Below are 14,048 nucleotides of genomic sequence, written 5' to 3' on the forward strand. Positions count from 1 at the left end.
CACAGCAGATGATTAATTACCTAACTTAAATATTAGCTTCCGAAGGAAGCCCATGATTTTATCCTTTAGGTAAATGACAAGAAAAGCCTTAAAAGGTCAGGTGAATTTTGAGAAGGTCCAGCAATTAAAACTATGTTCGGACTCCAAGTAATATACTTAATTTCTTCGTAATTATTGGCACATATGTAAGTATGTAGGTAGATACGTGTATCTATTTACTAGTGAATCTAAACCAAAACAATTACATGATAATACTTAACGATATCTTGACCGAGCCTTGAGCGATGCCGCGATGGTTCTACCTTACCTTCTTTAAGCCGAGCCTTTTTCCCAACTATGTTGGGGTCGGCTTCCAATCTAACCAGATGCAGCTGTGTACCAGTGTTTTCCAAGGAGCGACTGCCCTATCTGACCTCCTCGATCCAGTTACCCAGGCAACCCAATACACCTTGGTTAGACTGGTGTCAGACTAACTGGCTTCTGAATACCCGTAACGGCTGCCAATGATGTTCAATGACAGCCAGGACCTACAGTTAATCTTATTAATTACCTACGTATTTAAAAATCATATTAAAAAGCAGTGAAGTTAATTTCTAAGAAGACTATAGATGGTTTTATCAAGGTACCCACACGCTTTGAAGGACCTTTTTCGGGGTAAGAAGTAAGGCGTAACCGGTTCGGACTCATCCTATTTGCTTACCGTGAAACGACGGTGAAAATTAGAATACAAGGTCAATATAGGGATCTACCTACTATTTGAATGGCAGAAGATCATTAAAGACAATTAGACAGCCATTTACCTACCTGACCTAATATACTTACTTATGTTATATTTAGCTATAAGTAGTCTGTTTAATTTAGGTAATTATGTGAGTCCTAAATAGGTACCTAATTACATCTTCCTGTTATGTAGATAGCAACATGCCAAATAAAAAAATAACATCTCTCGAGGAGCTAATATAAGGAAAACCAAAAGAAGTTCTGATTCATATTAATTCTATGAATCAGGATGAAAAAAACTACCTACTCAAGTACTGCTCTAAGATTAATAGGATTACGCTATCGATTGTTGGACCATAGGTATTCTGTGTTGAGTTGATAAATACATATTTTTGAAACAAAACAACGATAGTTGAGTATTTTACAAAACATTGCATTATCTCATAGTTTCCGACAAATGACCATATCTACAGAATTAGGGTTCAGTGATAAATAAACTGTGCCATTTACTGAGCATTTTATAATACGAAGATTAACTAGTAATATTATCTATATTGATTGTATTTTGCAAATAACAACAATAGCTAAAATTGGGAACTCTTGAGTCCTTTGCCCAGCTGTTTGTTCAGATGAATTTAAAGACCACATTTTTTTTTCGTCAATTGACATGTTGTCGCCTTCTTCTCCCAAATAGGTACCTATATGAATATAATAATAAGTAGGTAAAGTGAATGACAAGCGATTTGGGAGCTGTCTATATTTTTACTAATCACATTTTTTTAAACATACCCACGTACTGTGTAGGTAGGTAGGTACTGAAAACAAATTTGACTGATACGAAGGTAAGGCACTTCTTGAGCGAAATATTCTACTAAAATTGCCTACGGAACCCAGTCGCTACGGAACTTCGCGCTTGTTCAAGCTAGTATAGCACTGTATGCTAATTATATCGTCAGTGTGACATGAAGACCAGTGGGACAAACAAGTGAGATAAGTTGGTAAGTCTACTTATTATTTCATAGCTCTTATATTTATTTTTGTAAAGATTTGTATTTATCTTAATACCTAAGTTATTGAAGACATCTACATACTACGTGTAAAGTGTACCTAAGGTGAATTCGTGATTTATTTTTTTGTACTCATATTTTTTGGTTTGGGAAAGTTCTGTATATTACCTATACATTTTTTTTTATTCTGAAACTAAGTAATAAATTATTTAAATAAATAAATATGGAGTAGATACCCACTGTACCCACACAAGGATTTTTTAAAATAAATGTATCAGTTTCCGTCCATAGGTAAACGCGATACCACACATGTAGAAGCTTCTAATGTATTACAATTTGGCATTGAGATATTAAAACAAGATTAATATCTATATTTACTCCTAATATAAAAAAAGTTTTATTTTTAGTTTTTCAAAATTATAATTTATCTTCTTCTTATTTTATTATTGTTTCTTTAATTCCAGATCAACATGCGTGTCCTAATATTAGCGCTGGCATTGTCCTGCGCCTACGCAACTCCCCAGTACGTGAAAACTGCAGGAGTGAAGGGGGGGTACAGCGGTCGAGGGTACCAGTACCATGGTGGAGAGAGTCTTGTGAGGTCAGTGTTATAACATAGGATGAAAACTTTAGGTCAGGTTTTGTACCAGATCTAATATAGAGCAGAAAAGTTTGTTTGCTCGAACGCGCTCATCTCAGAAAGTATAGTTACGATTGAAAAAAATATTCCAATATTAAAATGCATGCTGTGATTTCCTATAATTAAGGAAACGCAAGTAAAGTTAATATTTGTTCTTAAGGCGAGGAATTGGTCATCAATAATTCCATAACCGGCACGCGCATCTAAGGCGCCAAAAGGGGTCGGAGCGTCTGAGCGGGGCGAGGATAACAATACGCGCGCTAGCTTATAACTAAAAGTCGTAAGCGACAAAATGGTTTTGTAATTTTATTATTTAGAAATGATAATTTGATAAAAATTCCTTCTACAATTTTAAAGAGTATGTATATACTCAACTACTAAAAAAGTTAAGAGGCTTAAATCGGTCCCGTTTGCCCATATTATGTGAATCTCTTTTTAAAAAGAGGTATGTTTGATATATTTTTCTCTGTTATAAAAGTTACCTAATCATGTTTTCACGTCTAACAAAATAAGGTTTATATCATGAACTTTCAGGTAACCAAGTTGTATTTTGATCCGTTTTGTATTTACTGAGAAAAATTGAGATCCTTGGCGCCAAAAATTCCAATTCGTCCTCTTAACACTTGTCTGTGATGTGCAGTGGCGGATTAAGAGTATCCGAGGCCCTAAGCACAGAGCCTGTGTAGACCCTCTATTGCTTAAATGTAAATGGAAGGAATGGAATGGAAGGTTGATGAAGTTAACCGATCGAAGCGACCGTGATGCCTATGTAGTTACAAAAGCGCGAGCGAAGCGAGCGCGAAATTTTTTTCGGACTCGTACGGAGGTAAAATGTATCCCAAACGTACTTAATTTTTTGTTTGTTGACAAATGCAAAAACGAAGGCAAGAAATTTTAATTATTTTTAAGACTCAGAACCAAAATTACGTTCAATGTAGCCCAAACGTAGGTACTTAACTTTTTATTTGTTGGCAAATGTAAAAACGAGGACATTTACCGTCTTACCACAAAAACTTTTTAACGTCAGTTTAAGACTTGTCTAAAAAAATGACAAATTATGACGTTGACATAAGGTTCATTTTGGAGCCACATTTTTTTTAGACAAGTGTAAAACAGTTGTTAAAGTTTTTGTAGTAAGGCCAATAGTTTCTGAATACGCGAGCGCAGCGAGCGAGAAATCTTGATTATTTTTTAAGACTCAGAACCAAAATTATGTAAAAGGGCTACATTTCAAACCTTAATTTCTTTCTGTTGGACAAGTAAGATGGATATATACATAAGATCGATAACAACAAGCTTTGCTTCGCGACGTTGGTCCGCAGACCACTTGGAAGGCCTCCAGAGACCACCAGTGGTCCGCGGACCACCGGTTAAGAACCACTGATCTAAAGCATCTAAAATTTTCGGATATGTTTGTTGTATTGCACTCGTAGTTACAGCGTGAGCGTCCCAACGAGTGTCCGATAGCGACTTCAGAACGCTATCATTGCCTATTAATTCTTTTAAAACTGCCCAACGATGAGTAGAACCCAAAAAAAAAATTGTATAACAACTGCACAATTGAAAAAAAAAACATTGCGATCGTACTCGTACAACAATCAACAGCACTGCGACCAATCAAGTTTAGAGGCGGGGGTGTATGAAGGGTCACTCCCGAACTGCTCGCGCCTTGTGATTTCGGACATATTGTGGATGAATCTCGATAAAATGTAGGTATAAAATGAAAAGCCAGCAGAGGATGGAGGCCCCTGGAGAACAGGGGCCCCAAGCACGTGCTTGTAGTGCTTATACGTTAATCCGCCACTGGTGATGTGTAGGTATTTCTTGTTGGCAATCCAAATAAATAAAAGCCAATATATCGAGTAAGGCTATATGGGCTACCAACTAACACTTATTTTTTTTTTTTTTGTAGAGAAAGAAATAAAGAAAGAAGTAGGTATTTATTTCCATAGATATTGTGTGGTGAATTACCTAGATGTGGCAACGAGAATAGTGTCTGCGCCCATAGTAAAAAAAATCCTATTAGGTATTAGCTATGCGGTATTTGGTAGGAACACTATGGTCTTTCCTTACATGATTTGCCTAAGCAGGTAATCATCATCCTTCAACTTGTCAGTACTTACTAGTAATATGATGTAATCCAATGCAAATTAAAGTGAACACCCGCAGCCTATGAGATCATAGTTAGAGGCACAACAATAGTTTTGATTTTATATAGTCAACAAGATAAAAAACTGAATAAGGTCAATTCGCAAAGAAGATTATCTCAGAATCGGTAGTAACGATATTAACAAATGTTTACCTCGTAAGCCCTCACAACTCAAATGTAATCTGAAATATTGAACTACATTTTGCGTTTAATAGTTTATTGGGTTACATTTGAATTTTAACTTTTGGAGTAAAACAAAGATATCAAAGATAGGTTTAGGGTAGATTTATCAATGCAAATGATAAGACCATACCTCAAATCTACTGTTAGCTTAGGTATAAGGCGTCGTCCTAATTGGCAGCGAGCGCGCGATGGCGCGATGCGTTTTTCATCTAAGACGTCGTCCTAATTGACAGCGATTGTACGATGACACGATGCGTTCTCGTCGTTCGATGAGTTCAAACATACAGATTTCATCAGAGTGTCCTATTTGAACCTCGCAAGTGAGATAGTGAGATCGTGAGATGAAAAACGCATCGCGCCATCGTGCGATCGCTGCCAATTAGGACGACGCCTAAGATCAAAACACCATTTTATGTTGAATTTCCCGCTACCAGTCGATGCTTTCACCTTAAGGAATATACTGACGTTATGAGCATTTAGAGGTATTAAATCCTAACAATAAATCACCATCTATGTTCACAGTAACTACAGCAGCACCCAGAGCCATGGGTATGGTGGTTATGGAGGCTACGGTGGCTACACTAGGACCAACATGACGCAACCCACCAACTATGAGAAGGGGGTCTGCTACATAGAAGTGCCGTGAGTACATTCCAGACTTTGAATATTTAATAAGAAGCTGCCATGCTTGAGCCTGATGGAACCGAACCTGCTTTTGTTGGAAGAAGTCTTAATATTGTTCATTCCTTTGATATTTATGAACCCTCGTGCTTATTTCTACGTCTATATTGTCCTTTGTGATGATGAATACCCATTTTCAAGTAAGGATTGTTCCAGTTCACTGAGTCAGTTTCCAAGATTAATTTTCATGTGATTGAAGCTCTTCTCACCACAGATACATCATCACTTTACCTGTCAAAAATACTCATATTTATTTATTTCTATTACATTACAGAACAGCCAGTTTGGTCAGAGATCCTTCCCACGTTCCTGCTGGCAATGGAGTAAGTACCTATTACACGTAAAATTGCTTTAGATGTCTGTAATCTTCCCTAGGACGTTTGACTTACATTTTGCGACTGGTCTTCGTTCAGCAGTGGAGAGATAGTAATAGGTAGTATTATTGTCATGGGATCTCCCACCAAATACCTATCTACATTTTTACTAATATTATTAATCTAAAGAGGTTGTTTGTTTGCTTGAAGGCGCAAATTTCAGGAACTACTGATCCGATTTGAAAAATAATTTCAATGCTAAGTTTATCAAGGACGTAGGCTACTTTTCCTATGGAAGTTCCTATGGGATGCGGGAGACACCGCTGGCAAAAGCTAATCTATTATAAAACGTGTTTCAATAAAGTTTTCTTTCCCCAGTCCCGTCCAGACCTGAGCCGCATCAGGAGCTGCTGCACCGGCTACATCAGGAACATCCACAACTACAGGATCTGCGACCCAGTATGCAGCCAGGAATGCGTGAACGGGCTCTGCACTGAACCCAATACCTGCACTTGCTTCCCAGACCATGTGAAGAATCTGGCTGGGTTCTGCGTGGCTACCTGCCCTATAGGCTGCCAGAATGGACAATGTTCGGGAGGAGAGTGCATTTGTAAGGACGGGTATAGGCTGGATTCGGAGAGCAAGTTCTGTGTTCCTTATTGTCGGGAACAGTGCGGCGGTATGGGAGGAGGTAAGGGTTAAGATTACTTTATATTAATTTCACTTTCTTCTCAAAATAAATAGGTATCTTGGGCTTTTTGAAGGCTTAGTGAATTATAACGTATAGATACATGCTGATCAACTATTATAAAAAGTTTCTAAGATCATATTAACTGGAAACTTCAACTGGAAATAAAACTTAGTAGCCAAGTAGTATCGAGCGCTGAAATACTATTGAATTGAGAAATTGCTTTCGACCGACCGCTTTTTGAATCGATCGATGTAAACACAATTTATTAGACAATTCAAACAAATTCGACCCTGAACTTATTGAAGGCAATTGTGGGCGATTTAGATAATAAAATAAAATTTTAGTTATTTCTATTATTAGTATAGCCAACATCATACCTAACACTTATAACTTGCGACCTTGTGGTAAAATCTGATTCTGAAGTATCTATTTTTTTACTAGAGAATTGCTCCAATAAAGTTATCCTACTTCTGTGTAGTTTTGAGTAGATACCTACCGATTTAGGAATATCTAGGTTAGTGGAGCGAAATAAAGCGCGAAGCTCAAGACCAAACGCGATGGCGGAGCTCTGTAGATGCCCTCTGCCCATCTAGGGGTCTAGTAAGTAGGTCAGTGGGTCGTCTTAGGGACGGACGCACTTTTAAATGAAACACCTTTTCTTTCCAGGTAACTGCACAGCTCCAAATACCTGTGAATGCAAGCCCGGCTACAGGTCCACTCCTGAAGGTTCCTGCAAGCCTGCCTGTGACAGGTGCAAGGACGGGCAGTGCGTTGCACCTAATGACTGCCGCTGTTCCCCAGGCTACACCAAGAATCAGTATGGAGACTGCATCCCACAGTGCTCAAGGTATTCTACTAACTTCAGTAAAACCCTAAATAGTGAAGGCATATGATTAATTTACAGGATTTTGTAAGAGTTTGTTTGTTCTAGGGCCTGTACACCACCAAACCAGTGCATCGCTCCGAATGTCTGCGATAACCCTGCAAACCCCACAACCACTACAATTCGCTCCCCCTATGCTCAACACACGATTAACGGGACAGTTGTACCTCACGGTCAAAACCCACAAAATCCTAACTATCCCGGTTATCAACAACCGTACTATCCTGGACAACAATCCCCCTATGCTCAACATACAATTAATGGCTCAGTTGTACCTAATGGTCAGAACCCTCTAAATCCTAACTACCCCGGTTACCAACAACCGTACTACCCTGGTCAACAATCCCCATATGCACAACATACAATTAATGGGTCAATCGTACCCACTGGTCAGAACCCTCAAAATCCTAACTACCCCGGCAATCAACAACCGTATTATCCTGGACAACAACCCTATTACCCAGGACAACAACAACCGTACTACCCTGGTCAACAAAACAATTATCCTGGCTATCAGCAACCCAGTCAACCAGGCCAGCAACCTGGCAGTCAACAGCCGAATTACCCCGGATACCAAGAAATAAATACCCATGTGTTCCCACATAATAATTACCCAGGTTATCAGCCCAACTATCCCGGTTACCAAACAACTAATCAGACTGGGAGACCAAATGGAACACAGCCATCTTACTACCCAGGCAGTCAATACAACTCGACCAGCCAACAACCAAGCTATCCTGGTCAGAAACCAACGTATACTCCAGACGGTCAAATAATTTACGTGAATATACCCGGCAGCCAGCCTAATCTTAACCCAGATAGCCAACACGTCAGCCCTAGCCCTAACAGCCAATCCCCCAATTCAAGCCAGCCACTACCCAATTCTGGAACCAACTATCCCACCAGTCAATATCACCCGGGTAGTCAACACTATCCGGGGCAACAGGCAAACTATCCCGGTTACCAGCAACCTAGCCAGCGTCCTACCAACGCTGAGCCTTACTACCCGAACAGTCAATACTATCCTGGTAGTCAACCAAACTATCCTTATAATCAAAATGGCTACCAAAACCCGAACCAGCAGTATCCTTCGCAGCCTCAATCGGAGTACCAATACATCTATCCAACCAATCAGATGTCAGCTATGGCGCTGCTGTGCTCCCAGCCGTGTATCAATGGCACTTGTGTTGGAAGAGAGATGTGCGCTTGCAATACTGGATACGTGCCCATTGATGGTGACACATCTAGGTAAGTGTATTCCATGAATGTATGTAGCATGTACTTCGTGCCTTCATTCGTTTGAAAGGTTTTTTAATGAAGTTCAGTATAGAAGTTTGTAGCTGCGTTTTTTCACACTAGCGGATTTTTGTCGCGCTTATTGAAACTGATACCTACATATTTGCCTAATACGTGCGATACATTCCCAGAAAAAAAATCTGGCTCTCCATTTTTGCTGTCAATTGTTTCCAATGCAAGTAGGTGCCTATACGAAAATTCGCTAGTATGAAAGCGCTGTAAAGCTTGGAGCCAAGCAATAGATAGGCAGATAGGTACGGTTAGGGCTGCCATCCGTCCGGGTTTCCCCGGATTTGTCCTCGTTTGGAGGCCGTCCGGGGGCCGTCCGGGCGGGGTTTCAAGAAGTGTCCGGGGAAAACCCGGACACTTCATGTAAGGAAGCACCTCATTGGATTTAAGTATGTGTTAATAGTAAATGGATTACAAATTAGGTATTATTTTGTTTAAAAAAATCGTACTCCTTCGGGGAAAAAATGCGATTTACGCCAAATGTCCGGGTTTTTTTAATGTTTGTCCGGGTTTGGTAAAATTCGAGATGGCAGCCCTAGGTACGGTAGACTGCACATCAGTGATAACTGTCATGCACCTTAATTCAATAGTAATAAGTACGATTTTCCTTTAAAACTGTTACCACTGACCTGAAGTTACCTAAATATACATAATAATATACGGTAGGTACCTAAATATTTTTTTATCTTTTCAGATGTGAGCCCCATTGCACGGGATGTTCAAACGGTGTTTGTGTGTCACCCTACGTGTGCCAGTGTAACCCAGGTTATTCCAAAGACTTCAGTGTCAAAGGTCGCTCGTCCTGCGTCCGACGCATACGCCGCTCCGTTGAAACGCCAGCGCTCAACATTCGTGATCTACTAGTGTTCGAAATACCAGAGGAAGAAATGATTGTTTAATTAAATAATAATATGTAGATATAAAATGTACTTTTTGACGTGTTATGGTTGTTTTATTTAATGTTGTTTATTACCTAACTGATTTTGGAAGATTATAAAGAAACATTAAAAAAGTAAGTAGGATAAGATAAGGTAGATAGGAGTGGTACCTATTTAAAGAAAGTTAATAAGGGTGGTAAGTACATAAAGGCATATATAAGGAAATACATACATTCTACATTAAGTGAGGACGGAGTTGGTAAATAAAGGAGTGAGTCCTACCTAAAAATAATAAATAACTGTAGGGTACCTGCATAACTTCACAAGCAAATTAGGATATTTTTTTACTTTACCTACCTAACTAGAGAAGTGAAACATCTCCTTGAACTAATTATTATGTGCTTTCGAGCATGACAACAATGAAGTCATACTTAAGTACTAGGTAGGTATGTCAAATGGTCACCCATCAACGGATCGACCGCGACAAGTGCAGTGTAGGTTATTGATCTTCTAGTATGTGTTTATCTAATAAGCTAGGTTATAACTAATGTTACAAACCTCAGATCAAAGAAATAGTTACAAACATTAAAAAAAATAAAAGGTGCCAACCTACTTACAATAAATATCCTATCAATTTAACTGATTTCATCTTTGATACCCACCTACATAAGGTACCTAGTAAAAAAAAACAAAAGTATAAACACATAGGTAGGTACCTAATTCTAATTGTATTGTTATCTCAAATTAAGTATTTACTAATTTAAAAGTGAAACTATACACAAAGTCATACAATACAGGAACGAATGACACACTATTGAACAATCACAGCACTGTATACAATGTCCCAAACAATTGAAGCAACAATTTTCATCACTTTTCTTCGTAACTTCATCACCAATGTTCATCGGTTCGAATCCATCACCTTTAAAGTTCGTATTTTGATCTTCAACTGCATCCAATCCCGGTTTGTTAAAAACAAAATCTTGATTGTCCATGACGACAATGTCAATAGATTGGCCAGTTCAATTCATTGTACTTTGTAGATTTTATGACTAAATTCTTTTGTTTTTTTCTCGCATAACCTTCTTGGTAAGTACTTAATCATTTATCTCTTCTTGTCGGTACAAAATCGCAGCGCAGTTTTTTCAATTCAATAACTACATTTTGCCATACATCGATCATTTTATTGCAATGGTTTTAAAAAACGAATAGGTAAGTACGTCCAGTTGCGCACGCGCCGTCGGCATTACTAAAGCTCGAGCTACAAACAATTAACTGGCAGTAGTTCCTACTGCTTGCTAATTAGTTAACGACGTGCAGTGCATCATCATCGTAAGGAATAGAAATCTAACGTCATATGAATTCCATATATTTCCTATCTACCATTTATGTATAGGTATTTACAATTAATTAATTCTCTGTTTACCTAGTAATAAGCCTGCAGAATTTACTAATCTCAGGAACTAGGTACCTTTTCCGTTTGCAAAAAAATCTTGTTAATTTATCGAGCTATGCTACCGAAGGTTTCTATCCTACTAGGTACTTAATATTATAAATGTGAAAGTTTCTGAAAAAGTATGTTGTTATTCTTTCACGGAAAAACGACTGGACCGATTTGGTTGAAATTTGGTAGATGGGATATATATATGGATACCCTGGATTAACACAGGCTGCTTATTATCAAAACACCAAGCGGGCGACCCGCGCAGAAGGCACGGCAGAAGCTAGTAAAGCATATTTTTAGAGCGATATACCTACCTACTTATAACTCAAAGGCAGTAGGTACCTGTGACCTGTAAGTAGAATTTTTAATTATTATCTTCATAGTTCGCCAACACACATGTACTGCGCATGATTAAATCCTCGCCCAAGAGAGGCCTTTCTCCAGCAATGGCCGTTTTTCAGCAGTATGACAAGAATCGTTTCATATGTAATCTTATTGAAAAATAAAGCGCAACACCACTAGCCATATCTTGTCAGACTGCAACATGCTATGAAAAAGTTAGCAGGCGTTGGGTAGTAAAATTATTTTTAGGGTTCTGTATCTACAGGGTAAAATCGAGGGCTCGATATCGATAACGGTAACAGGTAGATGCTTGAAATATTCACAGAATATAGAATGTAAATTATGGAACGTTTCGTGTACCCTTCGTGCGCGCGTCCGACTCGCACTTGGCCGAGTATCTATGCAAATAATTGCTCTAAAATAAAATACAAACTTAGAAGTTTTTGAGTTTATCTTGAACAGACCATATGACATGGCAAAGGCCTTTATTGAGCTATACAGTAGTGGCACCTATGAGAGTGTGTGAGGCTTTAAGTGGGATTGGTCTAAGAGATCTTGGGTTTGTATTGCACCTATTTGCAAATCGAACAAAACTGATATTCGCAAGTAGACGGTATGTATAAGTAAAAACACAATATCAATAAATAATAAAGCATTTTCTCATTTAAGGTATATTTCTATAGACATTACTATTGTAGGAAAAAGTAAATTAAAAAATTGATTCTCGAGATTTGTAAGTTTCAAAGGTATCTTCAGCTTCTGAAATGACATTAAATATTTTTCTCTTGACTGTGTACTGAAGCCATGTCGGGAACTGTTTTGTGGTCTCACACATACTTTCAAAGAAGGAGTCCAAAGGATGTTTATTCCGTTCCCCATACTGACAATTATTTCTATCCATATCTATCATAATTTCTCCAATTTCATTATCAATTTTTCTTTTCTTGAATACATGTTCATTTGGTAGAGAGGTCTCCATTTTATCGATGTGAGATTCTGGGGTTAAATTCAATGTGTTTGAAGTAGACGGTTGTATTTCCGAAAAAGTGTTCACAGGTGACGAACAAGAGTCTTTGTCTTCATCACTTGAAGCTGTTATGCATCTTCTTCTTTTCCTCGTTTTCATGTATGGGAGCAGGAATTCCATTATGTCAGCATATTTCCACTTGTTGCTAATTACTGCATCTTGTCCGTTTGCTAAAGCCCGGGCTCTCTTTAAGGAGTCTCGGTGACTGTCCCGTAACTTTTTCCATTCTGCTTTTGCTGTTTTTACTGGAAATAAATATGTTTTTTTTAAGGAACTCATAACAATGAAAGAAAATTTTTGCAACAATATAATTAATTTTATTCATATTTAATTTCATCTATACTAATATTATAAAGCTAAAGAGTTTGTTTGTTTGAACGCGCTAATCTCAGGAACTACTAGTCCGATTTGAAAAATTCTTTCAGCGTTAGATAGCCCATTTATCGAGGAAGGCTATAGGCTATTTTTATCCGGGTTCGTGTAGAGGTTTCCACGGGATGCGGGTGAAACTACTGGCAGTAGCTACTTTGAAATAAATTCCTAGGTATCACCTGGCCTGCTAGTAAGTTTTAACAATTTAATTGATTGTTTAATTTATTGTGCAAAGAAAACGTTAATGTTAGAAATCTGTATTTTTTAGATCATAACATGGCAGGTAGGTAGTTACATACCACTGCCATTCATCATGTACCTACTCTATGGGGCCAAAAGTCTTGAATCAATAACATTTAGATAAAGCCAAGTAGGTATTGGAATAAAATTGGGTACCCGTGTAACTAGGAAATCTATAATTATTATACCTAATTTGGGAAAGTAGTGGAGCTATCCCAGTAATAACTTACTATCTGGTATGTCTTTGCATTTTAATTCAGCGACAACTCGCTTCCACGCCGTATCTTTTTTTCTCATGTCGCGATAGTCTTTACAGCCTGTATCCCACAAACAAGGCAGTTGTCGGATCATATCGATAAATTCCTCCATGGTTCACTGATTTCACCTCGCACTTTTTTCTATAAACGTACGGACATTATTTCAATTACAACGTAAACACTACGCAGAGCATACTTAAGTATTTAATTGTTAACACGATTTATTTTATTTCTTCAATATAATAATGTCGCTTTTATTCATCATATTTACTTATATTTCTTTATCTAAAACCTCCTAAAACAATAACAAACACAAAGTACTCAACGCTGACACTGACATTGACGTTACACAAACTGTCACCATTCGTAACAGAATAAAATAGGTAGAAAGATATTCTCGATATCATTGATAAAGGACCATTATATAGTGACTTGTATGACTACTGTAACTTTTTCAATTTGGTTTTTTGGCTTTTCAAAGAGCACTTTATTTCATTATATAGCAGCCAAGTTCGATTTCAAAGCAAAAATGATATTTTAGACCATTTAAAAATTATCCTACATTGCTCCTTTAGAGGAGGCAGCAGTCCAGCAGTGGACGTTTTTATTTAATGTCGACCAAGATACACACGGAATAAACACGGAAAACTTGAGCCAACAAGAAGTTCATTCATAAATTAATAATAATTTATTTATGGTTTATTATTATTTTTGGTACTACTGTCCCCGTTATTATTATGAAAGGATGTGCGAGATTATTACTCACAGATGATAAGAAGGGTTGTGCCCCAAAAGCTGTCTTTTCAAAATCACACACGACTTAGGTACCAAGCTATAAAAGTAACTGTTACTAGGTTTTTAGATGAAATTCAAAATTTTGCTCAATATTCTCTTCCGCCTTTTCTAGGTGTCGCC

At 37.9% G+C, this 14,048-nt stretch overlaps 2 protein-coding genes across 2 annotated transcripts; one reads left to right on the forward strand and one right to left on the reverse strand.

Moving 5' to 3' along the window:
• Positions 1-1,659: 1,659 nt before the first annotated feature.
• LOC124631719 lies at positions 1,660-9,515 on the forward strand. The gene is made up of 8 exons (XM_047166278.1): positions 1,660-1,718; positions 2,192-2,328; positions 5,222-5,341; positions 5,655-5,703; positions 6,073-6,385; positions 7,052-7,232; positions 7,317-8,516; positions 9,268-9,515. Exons 2-8 carry the CDS (start codon positions 2,198-2,200, stop codon positions 9,470-9,472), a joined length of 2,199 nt encoding a protein of 732 aa, XP_047022234.1. The 5' UTR covers positions 1,660-1,718; positions 2,192-2,197; the 3' UTR covers positions 9,473-9,515.
• Positions 9,516-11,892: 2,377 nt separating this feature from the next.
• LOC124631722 lies at positions 11,893-13,458 on the reverse strand. The gene is made up of 2 exons (XM_047166282.1): positions 13,107-13,458; positions 11,893-12,509 (listed from the first exon to the last, which is right to left on the reverse strand). The coding sequence occupies exons 1-2, from the start codon at positions 13,243-13,245 to the stop codon at positions 11,947-11,949; spliced, it is 702 nt and encodes a 233-aa protein (XP_047022238.1). The 5' UTR covers positions 13,246-13,458; the 3' UTR covers positions 11,893-11,946.
• Positions 13,459-14,048: the final 590 nt, after the last annotated feature.

This window comes from Helicoverpa zea, chromosome 7, assembly GCF_022581195.2.
Source record: "Helicoverpa zea isolate HzStark_Cry1AcR chromosome 7, ilHelZeax1.1, whole genome shotgun sequence".
NCBI classification, from domain to species: Eukaryota; Metazoa; Arthropoda; class Insecta; order Lepidoptera; family Noctuidae; genus Helicoverpa; species Helicoverpa zea.

Bases quoted from the DNA above. Each gene is read 5' to 3' on its own strand.
- LOC124631722 (XM_047166282.1), bottom strand. From the start codon at position 13,245: ATGGAGGAATTTATCGATATGATCCGACAACTGCCTTGTTTGTGGGAT. The intron at 12,510-13,106 runs GTAAGTTATTAC...ATTTATTTCCAG, and splicing joins ATGCAAAGACATACCAGATA to TAAAAACAGCAAAAGCAGAA.
- LOC124631719 (XM_047166278.1), top strand. From the start codon at position 2,198: ATGCGTGTCCTAATATTAGCGCTGGCATTGTCCTGCGCCTACGCAACT. The intron at 7,233-7,316 runs GTATTCTACTAA...TGTTTGTTCTAG, and splicing joins TGCATCCCACAGTGCTCAAG to GGCCTGTACACCACCAAACC. The intron at 8,517-9,267 runs GTAAGTGTATTC...TTATCTTTTCAG, and splicing joins ATTGATGGTGACACATCTAG to ATGTGAGCCCCATTGCACGG.